The following is a 24535-nucleotide window of genomic DNA, read 5'->3' on the forward strand; positions in this document are numbered from 1 at the left end:
GTCTTTTAGTCAGTCGCACACCGAACTCTATCTTTTTTTTTTCATGCATTCGAAATACATCTTGAATTCGAAATAAATTCACAGCGAAGTTGAAAGCCCACCCATTTCATTTCTCGGTAGATTTTTTCCGAAAGCGAATATAATCAGTTTATGTCTGATGCATTACGCAATAAAGACCTGCTACGTATATGGAAGCATTGTTTCTCGATGAGATTATTATTTTTAATCTGTAAGGCACCGCAGGGACTGTTAAATGATTTAATTTAGTCTTATGCCTATAATAAACTTTACGGGTAACTTACTGAAAAATTCGGTCTTGAAGTGTCACTCACTATTGAAACGAACGCTGAAGTTGCTTTTAGGGTAGTCTTTGAGCTATATTCGTAGAACTGTATGTGGCTGTTATGTGTGAATAATTTAGCAGAAAAAGATTTCGCTACAAGTGACTCAATTAAACCAGCTTTGATCTTTCTGCCATCCTTCCTAATTTCCCTGCCGGGTACAGCATTATCAATTATTGTTCAAATGGTTCAAATGGCTCTGAGCACTATGGGACTTACCATCTATGGTCATCAGTCCCCTAGAACTTAGAACTACTTAAACCTAACTAACCTAAGGACAGCACACAACACCCAGTCATCACGAGGCAGAGAAAATCCCTGACCCCGCCGGGAATCGAACCCGGGCGCGGGAAGCGAGAACGCTACCGCACGACCACGAGCTGCAGACAATTATTGTTATTATTATTATTATTATTATTATTATTGTTATTGTGAGGAGACATACCGTTCGTAGCCGGTCAGCACAAAAAGTTTCGAGAGTAGTTACAACACACAGAACATTCGTGTAACGATGTTAATGTGTCAAAAAACTCCTTTTTGGGAAGTTATTCAACTCGCGCGTCACATTGGCATGATTGTCGATTATGTCGTCTAATTGTTGACCCGTCATGTGAATTTTTGCAGTTTGTTGGTTTGTGGTAGTTTCGTATTGATGACACCAAGTCTCGTCACCCGTGATGATATTATTCCAGGAAAGAATTGTCCGCGTTTTGCATTTCAATCAAGTCTCGGCTGGCGACCAGGCGCCTTTTTGTTCGAGAGTCAAGGTTTGCGGGACAAAATTTGCACCTACTTTTCTGTTCTTCAAAACGCTTTCGAGAATATTTTTAATACTGGATGTACAGATGACTCCAGTGCAGTTCGTAACACCAATGTTGACACAGTACGGCCGCACCTTCACTACTTAACACTGGCAGCTCACAGCAGACTGGTCGAATGCACATCTGTTGTTTACAGTTTCTAGTTAAAGCTGCCGCCGTATTTACTGCGCCGACATCGCTTATATGCCAGGAGTAAAATTCGTTTCGAATATTTCGGGACAGACGGTCTACTTGGAGGTATACTATTGTTTCGTTTGTGTGTGCTAAAACTGCCATTTGTTGGTCGTAGGAGTACCTTTCGTATTGCGATGATAAGCTAAATACTTGTTAGGGATCAGCTAGCTTGTTAACGACAGCTTCATTTTGTTAGGATGCCGGTTCACCAAACGGCACAACCTAGAGAGGAACTAAAGATTTCTCCGGATCACTACTTTGATGGATGTTGAATTTCTGTGCTCTGTCTCTGCCCGTGAATGGGAGCAATGATTTGCGAATGCATATGTTGAAACCACTTGCTCTTAAATTATAGCACGAATTAACTTTATTGACCACAGTTAGTTTACTGAATTACTACCCTGAGCAAACGCACAAGTTAATGCTGACTGGATTTACACTGTGTTGTTGTTTTACATTTTTCTTCGTACTACAAATCACTGTGATCGTAACTAAGAGCATGTGGATCGAATCCCATCCCACACAACGTTCCTTATTCTGACCTTAGTAGAAAATGAAGGTGTAATACTGTGTGATGAAACGCCATCACTGTTGACATTGTTAATGGATGAGTACTTCATACACTACTTCATAATTAGTCATTTCTGTAAATAAAATTATAATGAAATTGTAGCGTTAGAGCAAAATTGACTCCTGTTTTTACTTATTAATTACATGCATCTATGTTCCAATGAAACATCCACTTAAACGTGTCCGAGTCAGCATCAACATATTTTATAACTGGATAGTAACTGAAATGAGGCTTTCTTTAGCCAGTAGTATACTGAAATGGTTTACTGCGTCGTTATTATTTACAACGTATTTATCTGCTACGACTTTGAGGCAACTACGGTAAGTTACGGCAAAGATCTGAATTCTGCCCCTAGGCGGGCCAATCGGGCCCGACTGACCGCCGTGTCATCCTCTGCCAATGGCGTCATTGGAATGGAGGGCGTATGGTCAGCTCACCGCTCTCCCGATCGCTGTTAAGTTTCTTGACCTTGGAGTCTCCACTACTCGGTCAAGCAGCTCCTCAGTCCCCATCACGAGGCTGAGTGCACCCGTTCCAGTCTTCGCACCTAGGCAAAATCCCTTGCAATACCTGGAATCGAACCGGATCCTCCACATGGTAGTTAGCCGCGCTAATTACTCAGCTACGGAGGCAGACCGACTAGGATTAGAGCTGTATGTTATTAATAATATTTTGATATTATTATATATTTATAGTAATGGGTATGTACACCTGCAAAGAAGGTTGACTGTACAGATGGGTTTCACCTACACTGCCGGGACTCACGAACCAGTTGATGCTCGCCTTCCATTACCTTCACCATACTGAAAACATCTCATAGTCATTTTTGAAGAAAGTGTGATTATAAAATTTAAGGAGTATTTTATCCTATTACACCTTTCTTGAAACACTGTCAACGCATTTAATATAATTCCAGCAACTCCGCAGAAAATCGGGAAACCGAGTCGTCAAGACATCGAGACAACACTAACACACGCATCTTATTCACTTGTATCCCCCGAAACATGAAATATCGACGAGACGGGAACTTTGTACATGGAAGCGTACTTGGGTTCCTGAAATAACTTGCAGCTGATGAGCACTTGCGTGTGGGCACCACGGCGCTGATTGTTCCGCAGATTTTTTTTTTTTTCATTTAACACACTACTGTCTTTTTGCAGTTCCAGGACGAAAGAACCTACTCCGGCTCTAGTCTTCTATGCAAGGTTTTCGACCTGAGAACTATTTAAATGGAACTGTTCAGTTCATTCCAACATGGGGGGGGGGGGGGCGGGTGGGAGGGGGGGTCATACAGATGTTCGTCATAGTGAAGGGGCGGGGCGTAATTTACTTTCTCTCTTTTCGGCTCGGCTCCTTCTATCGTGGAAAAAGAAATAACGGATATAATCTTCACACCCGTGCATTAATAGTTATGCAGCCCCTGATTTACTGTAAACAAAAGATGGGTAATTTCGTAAGGGAAGACAGTGATTAATATCCTGCGGTCCCTGTAATGGGACCGGAGTCGCCTTTCTACTGGGTTGGTGTTGTTAACTGTTTCAGACAGCGGGACGTTATGCTTCAAGTGTCCTCAATATCTACACTATCGTAGAAAGACTGCGCGAAATGTTGTTTTGAGATATGCGACAGCGGGTAAGCATGTTTGCGTATTATCTCCGCGGCAGCGATAAGCCGAGTGACGAGAAGTGCACGTTTTGATGACGCCGCTTGCGTTATACTCGCGTTACGTAACCGCCGTACTTGTAGTGACCGCTTCATTCGGAAGTCTGTCGACGTCATTCAGGCGGCGCGTCAATTCTGGTTACATGCAGATACGAGCAAAACAGACATACGAAGAAGCGAGTTTCCGGAAGTTAGACGAAGAGAATAATCGGCTAAAGCTGCACGGCTGACATGCTATTGTCAAGTTGTTTTGCATAGTCACCATTGTCAGTGATTGGGTTCCTCATTTAACGAGTAATCCTTTGTTGAGTTGTGACGTCTGTAGGTAGGTAGATGCCTAAGTTATTAATTCTTAGCTGTTACCAGATAGTGCACAAGGGCATCGCATTCTTCAGTAGATTCCTTGCAGGAATCTTAATCTTTCAAACCACAGAGCGGGGCGTCAACATAAGCTTCTTCGCTCATCACACAAATATCGTTAAGCTGTCTGAAGTGTCAATGCTGAAAAGTCCTATAGGCTATAATAAAGAAATAACATGAGACTAATTTTGTCTCAGCTATTTCTTCAATGGCACAGGACAAACTAAAATATCTGTAATTTTACTTCCATCTGCACGCATAATGCGTCTCAACATTCTCTTGTTATAAATGTACCTCTCTCTCTCTCTCTCTCTCTCTCTCTCTCTCTCTCTCTCTCTCTCTCTCTCTCTCTCTCATTTGCAGCTCACTGTATACATTGATCCAATATTATTTTTATGAAGACGTTTCATTTCAGCTAGCTTCGATGTTGCATTTGGAATAATACATCATCTGCGTTAGTTTTATCTCGTGAATCAACGATTGGGTACGATTTTAGCCCATTCCCCCACCTGACCCCAGAACCGTTAGAATGCGGGCGAGGAGTTGCTGGATATAGTTATACACTACTGTTGACGAATTATGAGCAATACCGCACACTGTGCAAGAAACTAGTTCCACACGCTCCTACTTCTAGGTTGTTAACCCCAATCTTATCAATTCCTATAAAATGGTGTGCGCAAAATTCGTAATGTTTTAACGCAGACGTTTTGAAAACTTGCTCAGAGTTGATGGACATCAGTTCTAGGCATTCGCATACTCCTAGCGGATCTTTATCTCAATGGGAGGCGTGGCTAACCATTTTCACAATCTGTTACTCGGGTACTTGAATCATTCAGAAAGTGAGATTGTTTACTGATTCAGTTCACTAGAAGCGTGCTATAGTTAGCCAAAACCTAGCACATGACGCAAAGATTGTAACTCCCGGGTGATCACTTTATTTACATATGAATAGGAAGTTCTAGCAGAGTTGACTGCGTGAACGTTCCGCACATACAGGTTTATGTATCCTCTTGATAAGCTTTTTAAGATTCCCTTTTGAGTGACAAACATCCGTTCCCTAACCCTACCCTCTGGTCTTGGCTCTAATTATTTCCTGACTGACTGAATATCCAATCTTTACTGTCCATCATTCGTTTTCTGACGTAGCTTTGGAACCCACCTGAAGTGAAATTGGTCTCCAATAGATGTTCCGTACATCCATAATCTGACGAAGCCGCTACCACTTGGGACTCTTTTAGTTATCAAAGCCTGGTGTGTCAGTTAGATAAATATGCACTACTAAGTGCTAGATCCACTAGTCATTTCAGAATTCGACTTTGTGGTCACCAGTCCTTCAGTGCAGATATGTGATCCGAAATTGAGAAGTTTTTCGCCATGGCTGTTTGAAAAAGAGTAAAAAAGGAAGAAAAGGAGATGATGAATGTCAACCTCGATACATCTGCAACCCAAGTTTCCGGAACTTACTGTGCTAATAAAATATTAACTGACAGGACAAAGTGTAGCAAATTTCGTGCAACAACCTCTTCCGGCTTGACAAACAAGAGCAGCGACTTGTCCTCTCAGCATGGAAACAAGGAATCCACGAGAACGAAGCCCTTTCAGCAACATCCTTACGGTTTTTATCTGGCGACACATGAGTGCTGCCGGCTGGGGTGGCCGAGCGGTTCTAGACGCTTCAGTCTGGAACCGCGCGACCTCTACGGTCGCAGGTTCGAATCCTGCCTCGGGCATGGATGTGTGTGATGTCCTTAGGTTAGTTAGGTTTAAGTAGTTCTAAGTTCTAGGGGACTGATGACCTCAGAAGTTAAGTCCCATAGTGCTCATAGCCACATGAGCGCTATGGACGTCTTAATCGCGTCCAGTGACTCCCCAAGAAAATAATACCAAGCTGGCCGTAGATCCCAAGATACTCATCAAAGCAATTTTTTACGTTTCATGTCCGATGAGCAGTGCAATTCCTATTAGAATAGCTCATTAAAGTAAGCCGCGTTGTCTGAGGCGCCTTGTCACTGTTGGCGCGGCTACCCTCCCCCCCCCCCCCCACCCCCCTCCACCCTGTCGGAAGTTCGAGCCCTCCCTCGGGCATGGGTGTGTGTGTTTGTGTAGTTTAAGTTAGATCAAGTAGTGCGCAAGCTTAGGGCCCGACGACCTCAACAATTTGGTCCCATAGCATCTTACCACAAATTTCTTAAAATGAGACTAAGTTAATCAACAGAAGACACAAAGACTCTCCAAGGAGTGCTTGATGTCGACTGCCAGCGACTGACTTGTATAATAGGATGACTGGACATAACCAAAAGTACTGGACTCGTGTTCTGAAGAAGTAGAATTCTAATCCCCAACCGGTCTTTCTGATTTAGGGTTACGACTTCCCCAAATTACTTAAGTCGAATGCGTAGTTGTTCCTTTGATAAGGAAACAGTCACAAATCTGCATCCGTCAGACCAGATTTAGGTTTCGTGGCTTCCCTAAATCACTTATTGCGGACACCGAATATCTTTGAAATAGCCACTGCCAATTCTCTACCCTTATCTTTACCACTTCCGAGCTTGTACTAAGACTCTTAATGACCTCTTCCTAGCGAGGAGGTTTAAGGCTAATCTTCATTCCCTCCTTCCTTGATAGAGCTACGCCCTACTTTCCCGTCTATTCAACTGAGATTCGCAAACCCCGTACGTCACGCTTCCAATAAATGTCCCAAAACGTCCGTGACATTAAGGAAATAATTACTAGCTTGCAGAGTCCAATTGACAACCAAGATCCATAGCCCTATGTTGCCTGCATAATAGTCAGTACCTTGATTAATCGTTTTCTATTTTGCAGGGTAACAGTAAGAAGTTTTAAGGACTGAAAAGTGAGGCCCTGCATCCTGCATTGTGGTCTCAGCCTACGAATTTTGGTGGGTTTCTCCTCCCTCTCCCCTCCCCTCACCCTCTTTTACTGTCCCACTGAAAATGAAGATTGCTCCCAGGACAGATTTAGCGTGTTTATTTAAACTGATTTATTTTTTATTCAATTGGACATCAATGTCAGTGACACTTGTAGTATAATATGGTAAAACACAGTACTATGAAATGTAAGAATGAAAATAACACTGAGAACAACAACAGTTATAATAAAAAAAGTAAGAATTTTCGTAGTGTTACAATCAAAACTGTATGCGAAATGATTTGGGGAAACTAAAGAACAAGACGTGTGGGCCGGGTAGATAAATATTAAATTTTTTTCATGAACAGCTTTTGTACTTATCAGTGCAGTTTAGTAATTAGTAACTGTAATGACACACCAAGAAGTATCAAAATATTTCATGTGAACTACAGAGACTACTTTTGCATTCATTTCAGTGAATTACATGTCGACAGCAAATTGAAGTGAATGTAAAGTATTTCTGCAGAGAGTATTATCAGTTTGCTTTCAACTGTTGTGGAAGCCTATTAGAAGTGTACGTTCCTGAATTTTGCATACATTCTGAAACAATAAAAACGAATGTGGTCGTCATTTAAGCGTGGTTCCCTCTGTCTATCATTCACCGAATGGATGCTGCTGCTCCTCCTAACCTAGTTCATCTGGTCATTCACATTCCTGTGTCTCATAAGGGGGGTGATGTACTGATCGGTCAGCCTTACACGAGTTTCATGAATTGAGACTATATACGGCGCGAATAACTAGCTCTTGGGCTACAAATATTCTTTGTCCCTGAAATTAGTCACTCTAAAATTTTATTACATATGAAACTTCCTGGCAGGTTAAAACTGTGTGTGGACCGGAACTCGAATCCAGAACTTGGCCTTTCGTGAGCAGTGCTTGTACCGACATGCTATTCAGCCGCACTCACATACCCGCTGCTGCCAGCATTTGTTTCTTACTTTAAAAAATAGGAGAGACCTACAACAAGAAGTGTAGCTGTGAGGGCGGATAGCACAGGTGGTAAAAGTATTTCAAAGACAAGATACCGGATTCGAGTCTTGGTCCAGCACACGGTTTTAATATGTCACGAAATTTCTGTGGGATTTCGTAAATATGAGTCATAAAATGACTGCTGTTTACGTATGCCATGTGAATCGTAATTGCTTCAAGAATACATGACATCGTAGATGGAGGAGTATTGAATAGCTACAAATTTTAGGTCGTAGACGTTTCACCCGTATGGCAACCATTATCGTGCCTGTTTTCACTTCCTATATCTACTTTTTTTATCAAAGCAGATTTGTCCGTTTTCAGTGTATATAAACAGCAACAGAAATAAACTGTTGTTTTTGAATTATGAACACGCATTTATCACCAGTTACCCATGAAATTTTTGTCTCTCTGTGTCTGTGCACTCGGGATTCGCCATTAAGAGGGCTGTTGGGGCATGTCTCCGTCCGAGTGAGCCTGTTAAATGTATGGTCCTTCAAGTGAATTTTATCCATAATGGATGCAGTTGAACTCCGTGACTGCCCTTTTATAAGGTGGCAGAGTAATAACCGCTACCAATCACAACGGCTCTGGCTCTGAGCACTATGGGACTCAACATCTGTGGTCATCAGTCGACTAGAACTTAGAACTACTTAAACCTAACTAACCTAAGGACATCACACACATCCATGCCCGAGGCAGGATTCGAACCGGCGACCGCAGCGGTCACGCGGTTCCAGACTGAAGCGCCAGAACCGCACGGCCACACCGGCCGGCCACAACGGAAGGTGATGTTATTTAATGCACATGGTCTTTGTCCCGTATTTTTTATTTTTTCCTGTGAAAGTACATTCACTTTAATTCTCATTTGTCGTGCAATAATATAGAATTTTTCCATTTCCACTGACATGCCAAGTCTTCAAAGGCAAGAAAAATGATGATAAATTGTATAATACAGGATAGTAACATATTTGTATAAAATTACATACCCATGTTTCGTCGCATTGTGTGTTTGCTGGATTATATATTTTGTTTGGTGGTTCTTCATTAGGTCCACTTGCGTGTTCTTCACCAAAGGATGAAGAAATTAGCGCTTTTCGAATCATCTGTTGGAAAACCGCTGAAGTCTTCCACTTTTGATTCATCTAATAACGTTAGAATTTCCTCACCAGTAAGCCCTAAAAAGAAAACAAACTAACGCACTATGACAATAATGTGTAAAGCTAATGGTAATACGAAATATTATTAATTCCATGCTCAGAATTCTACTTCAGACGTTGACTAAAGTGAGCGTACTCCACTAGCATAGTCCCAAAACGCATAATTGTGCGTATGGAAGTTACATTCATCGTAGCTACAAAACAGATTAAAATTTTGTGGCGGACTAATTTTTAATTGCTTCTGTAGACCTTTCTGATTCAGTAACACATTTTTTTCGAATATCAAAACGCAGCATTGGCCAAGTTAAAACGCAATATCTCGCGTCTGTAACAAGGTATCGATATGCTTCGAATTGTATACGAAGCATCCTTAGCAATCGTTTCACCCAGACCTCAATGACATAGTGCGATAATCTGATACTACAATGCAGATAAACCACACCCACACATTTTGCTTGCTAGGTCTTTAAATATTCACGTGTGTGGTAAATTATTTTGTTATAAAATTGTGAAATCGGGAATGATTTGTTTATTTTCGTCGTTTGAAATAGAATATTATGCGATGGATAGCTCGAAATGATTGAAAGTAGTGAGAATAGTAATAAAAGTAAAACTTACATGTTTGAACGAATACCTAATGATGAATTAAAACTTAGTTTGGTATGTTTGTGAAGAAATAACTGTATACAGTTCTATGGATAACTATAGAGATCGGCATATCAGGCTCAGCACTGTTTTCTCTAAAAGAATGCTGGATTTGATGGTCATCATCATTAAGTAAGTATAGCGCATACAAGTATCCATCAGCTTCTGCACTGGTCTGAGTCTGTGGAGGGGATTAGGTGGCGAATCGTCGCATAAGGTAATCGTTCTCTAACATTTATGGAAGACGCTTTTAATAACTGCATTTAAACGATAGGAAGGAAGAAAGCTTATGAAATTCTATGTCCTGTCAGCGGCCTGAAAGATGGAGCACTAATTTAATTGGATAAGGAAGGGGAACACCCGCATTCGTCTCAAATGACTTCAAAACTCCACCAATGATAGGCATACTGCATAGGTCTGCTATTGTGTTGTAGCTACTAAGGCGCGCCTAGTGCCTCTACCTTCCCGCTGTCATTTGTTTTAGGCGAAGACTGGGAGTATGCGTATTTAGGTGATGATCATTGTCTTCAATAAACATTTCTGCCACATCGAATAACAGAAAAAATAAGCAGGAGAAAAACAGCCCCCCAAAGCAAAATATGTGCTGGAACTGAAAGAGCACGTAAAGCATGCGAAGAAGTTGTAATACGGTTCATGATATGTGTATATTTGATCCGCCCGCAAAAGAAACTTGCAGCGTTGGTTACAGCTCGAGATTGATTAAGAGTGACAGAAGCGATTCTGCTGTTGCTTCGTGTGTTCTTACAGCCTCGAGCGCGGCTCACTGAAAGCTACTGGTTAGAGTAGCGAAATGGACAGGTAATTGCTACATCTACCTTCCTCCAAGTTCGTACCAACCTTACCAAAGGTTTGTTAAGTCTCAGATGATTATCTCATCTACATTTAACAGCAGATATGGGACCGACACAGCACACTTCATCAGAGTAGTCGTAATCTGACTCCAGAAAACGCATATTGCTTTCTTACCATACCAGCGACCGTTGAACGTGAATAGTTGGGTGGATATTCGGGATCGTGGTATAGCGTATATACGGCCAACGGAGGAGAATAATACCAACCTAATTTTTCAGAAAGAAGTCCCAGAAACGGATCCTATATTGGGTATCACAGTTTGCGGACTAGGTGCAAGCGTACCCGGCTGACAGTGGCTACGCTGCGCAACTAGGCGTCTGCGACGAGTATGGTCTTTCTGTCTGAAACTGTAACACGACACGACTTATTGCAGGGTCACACCGAGGAAACTACTGTTTATAACCTCCATCTACGTTCGATTCTTAAAACATAACGATCACTTCTGTACTTCATCATCTTGCTATTCACGAAAAAAATAGTTTTTAAAAAACAAATGGGAGATATTGTGCTAAGGAGGGAAGCTTCTCTCCATGGCTGATGATGGCCGTAATATAGTTTTCGTTACACATCAGTTCACAAGTAGAGTAAGTGTATTTGGGTCGTTCCTTTTTTTCCACATTTACTGCTTGTATGAGGGATGAACACTAACATACAATTTCTTCTGTCACTTCTGTTCTAATCAGTCAACCTGTATCTCTTGGAAAACTTATTCCAATTTCTAGACAGTCGCCTCCTGGACCTCAAAAGTGCTTTAAGCATACGTTGTACTTATCACTGCCGCGGCTTTGGTATCGTAAACGTCGGCGCAATTGTTCAACACCGAAAACGAGAACGGTGAGACATTTGCAAAGATAAACTGTGGCATGCTTTGAGCAGATGGGTGACGAACTCCGGCAGAATAGTTCGGACAAGTCAAGCTATCAGGAGAGAAGCGTTTCACTCTGCCGCGTCATGTGTGTGGAAGCCTGCCGATTTTGTATGCGGTTAACAAACTCACTACAGCGGGAGACCACTGTCACGATAATGGCAGTAAACTCGCTATATACGTGATGTTTCTGGACCAAATAAATATATTCGTTGAGCTGCTAAAGTGAACAATTTAGGGTAAAAACGTTGAAATAGCAATCACTTTAACTTTATGAAGATACGTGGTTAAAGCTGTTTGTGTTAGGAAAAAAACAGTCACCAACACATACCAGAACACGTATTTGACTTACTGAGGCATCCGGGGATCCAACATAATCGAAATACTCTCAGCCGTTCAAATGGACTATTCAGAGATCTGAAAACCGACTTTTGTGCTCATCTTGGGTAATTATGTTCATAACTGAGCAGTCAGTTCGTCTCATTTGCCACTTTCATATTTTAGACTGCTTAGCCCATATTTCAAGCCGCAAAAATTTCATCCAGTGAACTCCGTTGATGTTTGCAGCCACTGGAAGTGCTGCTGCAGCAGATTTTGGACTTTGCTATGTATCACACCTCCCGGGACGCGCAGGAAATTTTGCTCCTGCTGAGAACAAACATCTCCAGGCTACTTGTCTGATAGTTAAAGTCTACGTACTTGATCCGTATGACAACATTCTCTAAGGTAACAGACCAGTCAACCAATTGTCTATTATATTGCGTTACATTTTTACAGAAAGCGCCGTTTAAAACGTCTCTCAGCAGTAACAGGATTTCCTAGAAGGTTGGTGTCATTAACTGGCGATTATCGGTAACTCGTTTACGAAATTGAAATTGTCTGTCTAGCATGTGCGTCAAGAAAATGCCACACACGCTAACATCAGCTGCCGACTGATGTTTATATGAATTTTTCTACAGAAGATTAACTATATGACTAATGGCTCAAATATTTTTGTTCCTCCCCTAACACACTGTTGTTCTTGCGTTGGTTTTATATGATATCTCCTTGCGTGATCAGCGTTAGGAAAATAGATGAAATATTTTACAATTCAGTTGTACGAGGGCGTGCTGAAAAGTAATACCTCCTAATTTTTATGTGGAAACTGTTAAGGCTTTTTAAGTAAAACATACGTTATTAAATTAATTATCAATATTCTACATCTTTATTATTCACATATACATATTGTCCTCAACATAGTCACCCTGGCGGCGAACACATTTCTCCCGGTGAGAGAACAGTTTGTTGATACAGTCACTGTAGAATGTTCAGCTTTGTTGACGGAACCACAACCTCACCTCTGCTTGACATCGCTTCATCACTATCAAGGCGAAGTCCTCGAAGATGTATTTTAAGTTTTGGAACACATGAAAATCGGAGGGGGTCTAGTTGGGACTGTATGAAGGATGGTCGATGACAGTGAACCCAAGGCGTCGCATTGTTGCAGACGCCGCAGCGCTCGCGTGCTGACATTGTCGTGCTGAAGGAGAGGATGCTCCACATACGGACGAAGTCTTCGAATTAGAAAGTCGATTACAGGACGCTGTTTCTCACGCACCGACATAGTTACGTTACACACTACCATGTTACACGCTACAATTCGTAGCCTTCTCGTGGCAGAGGGCTGCAGATATGCGCATTGAGAATAGAGATGTAGACTGTTAATAACATTTGTTTTATTTTTAAAGTTTTAAAGAGTTTTCACGTGAAGGATTTGTAGGTATTACTTTATAGCACGCCCTCGTAAAACGGGCATTCTGACTTCAGGGATTTGTTAACGTACGGTTAATTAGTTTTTTCGTCCGTCTGGAAGAACTACTTCAGCTTCTGCCCTCACTTTTACTAAGTAAAAATTAAATGACTAAAGTCAGGGCAAGGCAACATTAGTTGGGCCAGTGATGTTGGAGTGCCAATTTTTCTTTATTTTACTGCCACACATTTCGGAATTTCTCGGGCAGTGCGGGAACGAAGCTACTGGATACTCCAACCTTCCCGTATCACTGAAGGGCTGTATTGCTTATTGTAGCCTGATCATACTGAACTGTCTGTTTACATCTCTAGTGAAATTTCCCATCGTGTTCGGCTTTTGTCGTCGGTATTTAATACACTGCAGAGCCCATTTGTTGATGATAACTCAGTACCACGACTAATATCACTTTTTAATTATTGTGAAATGCAAAGGAAAACATTATCTGTCATTTCGGCATCGATAACAATGTTTGCGGAGTCGCACAGTGTGATAAGAGAGACTTTTTCTGGGGTTCAGATCTATCTTAGAACAGATGCAGGCTTTGTTCATTACGTGGCAGCTGGTAATTAAGGTAATAATGCTATTCTTTACAACGGAAGACACACAAATCTGATGAAAGTTTCACAACATTTCTATTGGGGTTGAAAATGCAGTGTTATTGTTCCTAAGCATGTATAATTATGCTGTAAACTGACCCATTCTACTTTGTTTTGATAAAAGTACCGTTCAAGTCGCCTATGGAAGATGTAACTAAGTAATTACGACCAAACATATTTTAGTATTTCGACTTCATAGGAGGTCGGCTGCACATACATAGACGACGAAAAACCAGCTATGCTTTGGCACACACCAACACTTCTTTTGAGATCACTGAATGCAAGTTTTTGTAGGGGAAGCTTCAATGTGTAAACAGTGATTTATGTTTGTCCGTCGTTCCATTCGTCTCATGTGACAGAACGGGTTTCTAATGTTGATCTGGCAATGTGCGATGTCAGTGGATAAATGGCATTTAGTGGAAGAGACAGTGATGATCCCGTTCAAAATGGGACTTTGTCTGCGTGTCCTTTGGTTTCCTCGAAGATGTCACAGAAGTGGGATCCTGAACATTTGGGTGTGTAAAATTACATTATTTGTAAACGGCGAAAAAGTTTTTGTTATTTCCACGGTTGAATATTAAAAGTATTTTTTAACTGGTCTCGGAATGAAACTCTTTGTTTCTCTGTTTCATTAATTCTAAGAACCATGCAATATTGCGAGAAGGTGAACTTAGCCAAGATAGCTTGAAAAACAACCTTTATTGTCGAGTCGATTACCTTTTTCGGTAAGCACGGTTACCATCGTCAGATCTCGATAAAAGACTGTTACATGCTTCCTATACCAGCTGTGTTAATACTCTTTCTAAGCCATTACCAGGTATGTGAGGGATGAGATCAACGACGCGTCGGCACGTCAAGGTTAAAATTAGAATTTAGAGAGTAATTCACCAGATGCGCGTGCCCGTATCACAGTTTACGTCATTGCAGCTAGGACACCGTTAGACTGTTTCCCGTGCTTATTGTTGTACGGTTTCACACGAATACAAGTAAAACAGCAGAATAACGAGAAAACATGTCTTTCAGTTCAGCGGTGCCCTGGCTGCAGTGAAGTACACACACTCTAGTGTGTGGTACGGGACACGAGCATTTGGCGAATTATTCTGTATATTGGGAGTTTAACCTTGACTTGCCGATGCCACATTCATCTCGTCCCTCACATACCTGGTAATGATTTAGAAAGAGTACTTGCGCAGCAGATACAGGATACATGTTATAACCTTTTATCGAGATCTGGAGATGGTAAGCGTGCTTACCGAAACCGGTAATCGACAACAAAGGTTGTTACAAGCGATCTTGGCTAACAAGTTCACATTCTCTCAAGTGATTATTAAAGATCGCCCTTTACTACTCGAGATGAGTAATTTAACCTTGTAATACTTTTTCAGTCTTTTGTTGTAACCCGAGGATCCTATCTAGTCTTTTTGAGCACATTGTTAATAAATAGCTGGTTCTCAAGGACGAGAAATACGCAACCGAAACGTGCTATTATTTGCGATATTCAGACGCGAATACATTATCCAGTAACCAGTAGTACAATTTGATAAGAAGAAACCCATCCCGAAGCGTATGTACTTGTATATTGCGTCCAAAGCGAGTTCTTTTGTGACAGCGTAGTATTTTTTTAGTTTATTTGAAAATTGCACTGCGCATGTAATTGGGATTACGAGTGTTACTTGTCGTATCTCATGTTTGTTTTCCGTGTGTGTTGGTGTACGATTTCACGCGAATACGAGGTTAAACTGCAGAATAGCGAGAAAACGCGTCTTCCAATTTCTGAGTCATTAAAGAACGACAGAAATTAAGAATACCTGTCATCTGCACGTGGTAGAATGTGAAAATGAGCAATACACATGGTCTAAAGAAGAGGTAAGCGTGGACAAAAAGCGGAGAAGGGCGCACGTTGCACAGATCAATCAAGGCTGTGCGTGGGCCACGCCCTAGCCCGCCGCTGGCGCGCAGCCATCCGGCCAATCGATGTGGCGCTGCGCCGCTGCTGCATCAATAATTAACGCCAACATGTCCACCCGGCCTACTTGGACACAATATTTCCCATATGTGAAGCCCTACGTTCTTCCATATGTCGCCATTACTTAGTTTCGCTGTTAGTACCATTGCGCACTTTCGTCAGGCAACATTACAATATTACGAAGTGAGATCTGGACTTCGTACAAGACCACTTCCACCGTCGGAAAGCTGAGCATTTTTCTCCCCAATCGGAAAGTTGTACGCATCATTTTGACTATCAGTTTATTTCTCCTGGCAGTGTTACAGCCATAGGCCCCCCTTCCATCTAACCAGACATTCCACTTAATAACGTATTTTACATTAAGTTCACATAACGAAACAGACGTTAAAGAAAGATGCTTATATTACATATGGGCTACAATGTTTAGAAGTAATTATAACATAAGTAGTGGAAAGCATCAGTAGCTATAATACCAAAAAGCATAGTTTCTATTAGTTCATGTAAAGCAAAACAAGAAACGCAAATTGGAATCGGGTAGATTTAAACTCAGGGCTCCGTCAGCAATGGGCGTGAAAGAAGGGGTGGGAGAGGCAGAGAACGACGAACGCAACATTGGCACTAGTTACGGACACGGCCAAACAAACGCTCTACACTCTGCTCCAAATATATTCTGCACAACGTGGAGACAGCCCCGTAACTGCAGTGGCAATTTCTTCCGTAAGCTTCTTCAAATCCGACATAATTTCCCGTTTCGGACATAACGATAAGATACCGAGCGCCTTTGCACAACACTGCGCATCATCGTCGCTGGGGGAAGGGGGAAAAGAAAGGGCAGCGCATGTGGCAGAAAATGTATCCTTCCACTTTCTTTGTGATCCCAGCAGGAGTAAAGCTGCTTATAAAGATGTACTGTTAAGTAAAGAGGGGAAAAAATCTGGTTTTGTTTGGATACATAAAAGGGCAATGCAGGAGATACGTTTTGCTGTGACTTTATGAATTCGCTGGAAATCTATGTTAAAAATATCGAGCACTCCCGATGCCTGTAGAAAAATCGAGACACAGAAACTTGACTGAAAAAACCGAAATCCGAGCCGACACCTAGAAATTGGGCAGAAGAAATGTGCCGGCAGGTGTAGCGGACTTCGCCTTCAGTCATTCACCTTTGACGGAACACGTGGCGACTGTTCCTGCACACACGGGCCACATTTCATCTTCGAGATAATTCCTTTCAAAATGGTTCAAATGGCTCTGAGCACTATGGGACTTAACTTCTGAGGCCATCAGTCCTCTAGAACTTAGAACTACTTAAACCTAACTAACCTAAGGACATCACACACATCCATGCCCGAGGCAGGATTCGAACCTGCGACCGTAGCGGTCGCACGGTTCCAGACTAGCGCCTAGAAGTGCTCAGCCACTCCGGCCGGCGATAATACCTTTCTTTTCTGACTTAGTATGCGTACGAAGGGTGAGGAATCCCTAAATCGATGCTTCGCACTCAAACTCGCGTTGATATAGTAATAAAAAAAAGCTGTCTGTCGGTAAAGTTTACAGTTCAACTGGGTGGGTGACAGCGAGTGACTGAAGTTTGTAGCACACGAGAGGACGCTGTTACATTCCTGACCGTGCAAACTCGTGAGTAGATCATATGGGAGGCAGCCGACCCACATATTTCTTACGAAGTGGGAAAATGAGGAGAACACATAAAGTCTCGAAATTTTCTTAGTGATACTTGTATTTACGCGATAACATTCCTTTTTTTCCGATTTCTCGACCTGGATATTTATTTGTTCTCATTAAATTCAGTGCTACGCAGTTATAAACACTACGAATACCGATTTGTTATCTAGTAAACAGTTTCGAATGTAGACTTTTGAAACTATGGACGCAAATAACTGCTTGGAGTGCTGGTAGTCTAACTGTGAGGTTTTCGTTTTGTTTTGAAGTTAACAGGCCATAATCTCGAAAGTTGATTCAAACACGGCACTGCTTTACTACCTCATTACCAATGGTGTTACGCTCCTGTCTGTTTCAAACTTACGACCCGGCTCACCTATTTACCAGTTTGCAGATCTGTAATGTAATGTGCAAACAGAACCACATGTAATGTGCAAACTGAACCACGTTAACAGCCATAAAAGCGAAATCCTAAGAATCACCGATGATTACTGGCCAAACTATCGAAGCGAGGTACCTGAGCTACTTAGAAGAGGAAAAAAATAAGAATAATGGGGACCATTACTTGGGTTGTACGCTTAGAGCCAGCTAAGAATACATGTTTGTTGACAGAACGTGGCAGTGGTTTCCGAGCCAGGGCCAGGTGTCAGTGTCCGCGGAACAGGGAAAGGTGGGGGAGGGGAAGGGGAAGGGCAGGCGGAGGCGCGTTGTTGGAAGTGGGTCGCCGGCTGGGAGGACACAAAGCAGCTGACGTCATCTGCCGCCTCTTACAGCATATGCTTCCCCGCACACACCTCTTGCTTATTGACCTTTCTTACGGTATGCGCCAGTGAACTAGCGACTACATCAACCGGTGCCTTCCGCTTGATCGGACCAAAGTGCATTCGTTTCAATATCCTTGTCACTAGTGACGGAACACTGTCTCTCTCTGAGAGAGGAACGTGTTAATGATGTGGGGGAGCCATGTGGATCCGTGTAGATAGATCAGGATTTGGTCGGGATATGTCATCCTGCACTGTAAGTGCACTTCTCACGCTGGAGGACCTCCGCCAGTAAACAAAATATGCACCATTAGCTTCAGAGAGTGTTCAACATCGGTGTGTGACGCTATAGTGTTAACATTTTTTTTTCAGTCTTTCCGTAGACTTTATTCGAACCTGCGATGCTGCCCATTGACAGTCGGAACGCTAGAGCATCCGCAGATAGCGTGTACGGCGTACGTGCTCCAGTGGCACAGTCTTTGATGAAAACCGAGCCAATTAGGTTCGTGGGTCTCGCGATCGGCACGCTAGTCGGCTATGCGTGTGCAGCTGTGACGTATGAGGCAGTAGTAATAGCAGAGCTGTGCACCCTACGTCGGGATCCTGCCAGCTCTCGCTAATGTGTAACCCTTCTCTTACCGTTTGGTGAGGTGCTACTGTCTGTGTAACACAATATGCTGCTTGCCCTCGTGTGCATTTTTCTGTTTGTGATGCACGTGGAACTTCCTCGAGATCCCAATACTGTCACCTGCATCATCAGTGACACAAATGCTTTTTAATGAATTTAATTTTCTACTTATATAGTATGACTTACTCAATGTCTCAAGAAGGATTAAAAAAACAAACTGCTTTTTATCTATAGAGATGCAGATGCGTATATTTACCTTATACCTTCCAATACAGCTTGCGTGATTATCCCGTGCGATAATTCACGCCTGCTATTACTTTACGAACTGTGAAACTGTCCTCAGCATATTGTTTTCGTTGCCAGAACTACCTATATAATAATTTAGTTATTAGTCATTTAAGTCACTACACGATATATTTCAGTGTATGAGCTGATAAACAGCTTTATCTAATAACTGGAAGGCTAGTATATCGACTTTGTATTAAAATCCCCCTGATATATAGTATTATTAGTCACTGAATCATAAAGTTTCCGAAAGGTGTGTATAATAATTAAATATTTGCTTGGATACCCAAAAAGTGAGGAGGAGCCATGTATGAGCAGCAGTGAGATTTATTCGCCTGTGGCGTGGTGCTTGTTGCAGACGCGCGGCTCCGACACCTACCTTAGTGCTCCAGCGGGCCTTTCGTGCCCCCCTTTCGCGGCCGCGAAATACAATAGCGACGCCCCAACGGCAGCCTATGCAGACGCACAGGTATTTGCCAAAATCATTTTACTTTCACCACGCACAAATACCTTAATTGTCCAAAATAAAGTACTATGGTTCCGGTATGCACAAGTGCTACTCTTCTCCTACCGATCGGGAGACTTCGTGGGCAAAGGGGAATTTCTCTCTCACACGAGCTTCGTATGTAGGGCGATTTTGGCCTCAGAGAAATGGAAACTCGCTTTTGTTAAAAAATGAGCTTAAACTTAGTATCCTGATGTCTACCATTTCCTCCAATATATATAACGTAAATGCTGTTTGCAAGAAGCATGGTGCCCAAGAAGAACAGTTAATATTCAGGGATAAGAGAGGAACACTCATTTGAAGCAAAAAAACTTCTTATGGACACATGCCTTATTCTAATGGTTTCCGAGACAGAACACACAAAAAGTGCATCGTTATTTATTTTCTGTGTTATTCAGTATATTGTCAGGTTTACGCATGTACAACAGTTAGTAAATATTTAACTTGTAGTTTACAAAGTATCAATTGAAAAAGACGTATTTTTAATATATTAACATGTAAGCATTATCGTACACGACACATAACTGCTGGTGTACAGTTCACAATAAATGTTCGAGTATCCCACCGTCAACTTCAGTACATTTGTGCACTCTTGCTAGAACATGTGTTGCTTGCCTGAGTGCCTCTTCACGTTCCCTAATGAAGGCAGCAATGTCCGTGATGCGACCAAGCAGTTCATCTCGCACATTCACCTTTCGTTTATACACCTCAGACTTCATCCAACCTCATAAACAAAAATCTGATGGTGTAAGGTCTGACGACATTGGTGGCCAGTTACTTGTACTACCGCTACCAATACAGCGATTTGGGTAAGTGCGCAACCAGCCCAAAAACAAATTTAGAGTACGTGTGTTCCATCTCGAAAACCATTCGGAACAGGGCATATGTCCGTATGAAATTGTTTGATTCAAATGAGGGTTCATGTGAGTATTGACCATTCGTCCTGGGACATCATCTGTAGCACTTCTCCGGAATGAGCAAGTGTTTATGTAGTGAAAACGTAACTGAATAGAAAAAAAGAAAACACGAGATAATGTGCTGACGCTTTCCAGAAAACGTAGTGAAGAAATGGCTATACTTCACAAATCGAAGTTACGAAGAATAGTTTTCCCACTTGTGACTGAGTTTTGGGCGTTTCATCCGCAAATTTTGAAATAAATACAATTTCTTTTGGAATTTGTAGTACTACACAGATTTTGGAGGACCATGTGCTGGCAAGCATTTCAATAAATTGAGCGGTTCGGAGAAATATAATGGTAAGAGCTACTACCATGTATTTTGAGTTACAGGGTAACCGGCGCTGTCTATGAGCGCTACCTATGAGCAGCAGGAAAAAGTTCTAATTTCACTCAACAGGAGTCAGGGCGGTGCTTCATGATAAACGCCAGTGGCTACCTGTCGCGGGAACATAATGGCAAGCGACAGGTAAAATGTCTGGTGCTTTACCCGTGTACGTTTTCCGAGATTATAGCCACATTTGACGAGGTACAAGAAAACGATGATGTTCTTAATGATCCTGATATCTCTGACTAGGATCCTGAGTACATTCCCAATGATTCAGAGGTATGTAAATTTGCAAATCTGTTGTACTTAGTATGTTTCACGAACATAATGGTTAGTGCATGTACATACCATTAGGTTCGTGAAATGCATGAAATATGAGGTTATTATTGGATATGTGTTGTTGAAAGCTTGATGGTGTGTGTATGCATATTTCTTCATTTACATTCGCGCAAGTAATAATAATAATAATAATAATAATAATAATTATAATAATAATAAATACCTGTCATGAAGGGGCAGAAGAATAGACAAAGAGGACTCTTCGGAAAAAGTTGAGATCCCACCCACAAGAGAAGTTTAAGCAGAAGAGGTGTAATACAGGCGAAGAATACACATCTCGTTCTGGGAAAACTGTAGATAAAAAGGAAATAGGACCTAACTGTCTGTCTCCTTAAATGTTATGAGGAAGTATATGAAAGCAGTGTGACGCAAACGTACAAATAATTCTAGGAATTGGTGACTTTGATGGTCAGAAGTCATCTGGCTGTCAACCTAAGGGATGAATGCAGGTGGAATGTCGCTGCACCCCCCCCCCCCCAATACCTATCATCTTTACTCGTCATCTTTGTCATGACATCCGGAACAAAGTAAGTTTCAGGAAACGAGAGAGGCAAGACAAGAAGAATGTTGTTGATTTTTTTGCCCCTCTGAGATTACGTCCCTCCCGTTCACCATGAATATTTTTTTTTTTTTGTCACTAAAACCAACACGTTTGGACAACGGACACATATTTTAAGACTGATAAGTGATTAAGTACTTTCAAGCAACGAGCTGTGTCAATGTGATTTGGATAACATAATGGTATATCCAATACAGTAATGGTTTTATTTTTATATAGTTTCTAGTTGTTTCTGTGCCTTTATCGAAGAATATTGATATTAAAAGCCATTTGAGACACAACTCTGTCTCCAAACTCCCCTTTTTGGAGCTTACCATTTTTTTCCCCCGAGGAGCTCAATTCTGCTTTGAAAAAGTGTCTAATTGCTGGCAGAATTCGAGCATGCATCTACAGTTCTCGTTTAGGTATAATTTCCAGATTCACCAAGTTTACTGTCGCAGCCTCTTCTATCATTTTGCTGTACTTGGTCGAGATATAGGACTACAAAAGAAACGAAATTCCAAGCAAAGTATGTTCGCCGAATAATATCGGTAAAACTCTAGAATAAAGGTTGGAGAATGTTTGTGATCTTTCGATTTGTTTCGGACATAACCCTAATTTATGGAGCAGGAAATTTAATGTGAGAAACTAGAAGCAGGGTAGAGTATGGCGTCAAAGCTCTGGTTTCACGCCCTTAATAACGTTTGTCTTGATTTAATGGGAAACCATCAGACGATTCGGTGCCATGGCGTTGTAAGTGATTTAGCTTTACCTAGCTGTGAGTGTAAAAATCGGCCGACTTCTACAATTGTATAATTTCCTGGGTTTCGGCTTTGGATGTATTTAGATTAAATTCTTCTGAACAGCATTTCGTAAATAAGCAATACCCACCTTCCTTTTAACCACTGAAACGTTCCGAATTTTTAACTACTAAATTTCCGTAACTCATTATCGCCAGGTCACATGATACATATGTCGAAAAACTTCTTGAACTATTTCCTGTAGCCTGATTCCGTTGCTGTTTCATTTCATTTTGCTGAAACAAATAGCATTGATTGGAATCATAATGGTAAGTGCAGTGACTTATATAATAATCCAACACCAAAAGGGGAGTGTGTACGTTTTTAGGGCATTTGATGTACGTGTAAGAGGCTGTATGACATAGGTTCATAAAAGTTTATTTAAACGAAACCAGCTAAGACTTGGACGTTTAGAAAGAGAGTATTTTCGAATCGTAATGTGTTTCTTAATTTCCTAAGTCCACTCATCCTTGCGTCCAGGACCACGATAGCGGCGGTACCATTACCTCACAACTGGGCCGTAAAATTTCGTGCTCTAGAACCATTTTGCATATAAGCACATTTAAAATAATACGCTATCTCGGAGCGTATCAGCAGTCGTCGCGGTACACAAATTTAAAATACAAGAAAACACCAAACTTTATTCATGATGACAAATGTATACGTATTTACTGTGTAACATTAGGAAATATCGATAAGTCACTTTGAGGAGCATACTCAATTATGTGGTGATCTACAGGAGTTCTTCCTATCGCTACTAAAAGCTGACACTTTTCTTCCAAGACAAGGCGGAACTGGGATTTCGTGTCGTAGGTTTATTTAATACAAGAGGCTCTACAGACCCGATATTTCACAAGAACATTCAGTTTCAACTGACCTTCCGTCATAACAAAAATCTTAAGTTGTCGCGGCTTTTTCGTTTAGACCATTAGAAAAGTCACATTACACATGATTTTGTGCAATAAACTATTGAAGAGTTCTTTTGTGTACCAAAAACGGGAATAACCTCGACGCATCATAGGATATTAAATAGTTGCAGCATCGGTTCTCGCGTAAAAAACACAAATTAGTTGTGCGAGAAATTACCGAGCATTGCAGTTCATTAGTATTTCCAGAGAGAAGTGTATTCCCAAACATTTTATATGTATTCGAATAATAATAATAATAATAATAATAATAATAAACAAAACCACTTAAAGCAGCTTTGATAGTCTATCCTTTCTTCTCTGGCTAGAAAACAAACAACTGCATATGTCGGTCTCGCGTATTTAATTCGTCGGTTCTGTGTATTATCAGGGAGACTGATTTCGAAGCTATCTTTTACCTGTTGCATACGCTTCTTAAAAAATTTTATAAGAATTTCCTTGGGAATGTACTGTTTGCCAGAAAAGTAAACATCACATAAAAAAGAGAAGACTCTTCGGATTACCTACATTACGTCGTGGGCGATTTGTTTACAGCCGGCGGTAATAATCGAATTGACTTACCGAGCTACTTGATTCTGTAATCACACGCGTTAAATCATTTCAGCGAGTGACTGCCTAAGTACGCTCAGTAGACATTGCTTTATAGCCGTCGGGCGATAACGGCCGGGGAATTGGTCGTAGTGTCTCGCTTATCTGCGGGAGCATTGCATTTACATTTGGCACGTGACTCCCTCGAACGTGACTGACACATTTATGTATCCCTGTGACATGTGGCAACACTGTTCACGCGTTCATTGAACTCGAGCTCTTCCCGGAAGGGCCCCAATCACACACACACAGGCACTATATCTCTATATATAGATAGACTATACCAAGTCTCCGCGTCGCCCAACCCCGGTGCAAGAAGCGGCCAAGTCCGCCTGGCTGCGCGGCTCTTGGGCGCTTTTTGCATTGTGTGGGGTTTCGCCTGCTCTTGACCGACTTTCTGTTTGGCAGGCAAGGGCACACAAGTGTGGCGCGACGCGCCACGCCCACGCTGCCTGCCTGCTTATACCCACGAGTTAATTTGCTA

General features: G+C 41.7%; 1 protein-coding gene across 1 annotated transcript in view; it reads left to right on the forward strand.

Moving 5' to 3' along the window:
* LOC124722345 (putative uncharacterized protein DDB_G0291608) overlaps positions 1-24535 on the forward strand; it is a 74637-nt gene that overhangs the window by 18123 nt on the left and 31979 nt on the right. Inside the window, exon 2 of the mRNA XM_047247518.1 lies at positions 19430-19540. Coding sequence (XP_047103474.1) covers positions 19430-19540 — 111 coding nt within the window. The remainder of the gene's footprint in view (positions 1-19429; positions 19541-24535) is intronic.

This window comes from Schistocerca piceifrons, chromosome X (genome assembly GCF_021461385.2).
Source record: "Schistocerca piceifrons isolate TAMUIC-IGC-003096 chromosome X, iqSchPice1.1, whole genome shotgun sequence".
NCBI classification, from domain to species: Eukaryota; Metazoa; Arthropoda; class Insecta; order Orthoptera; family Acrididae; genus Schistocerca; species Schistocerca piceifrons.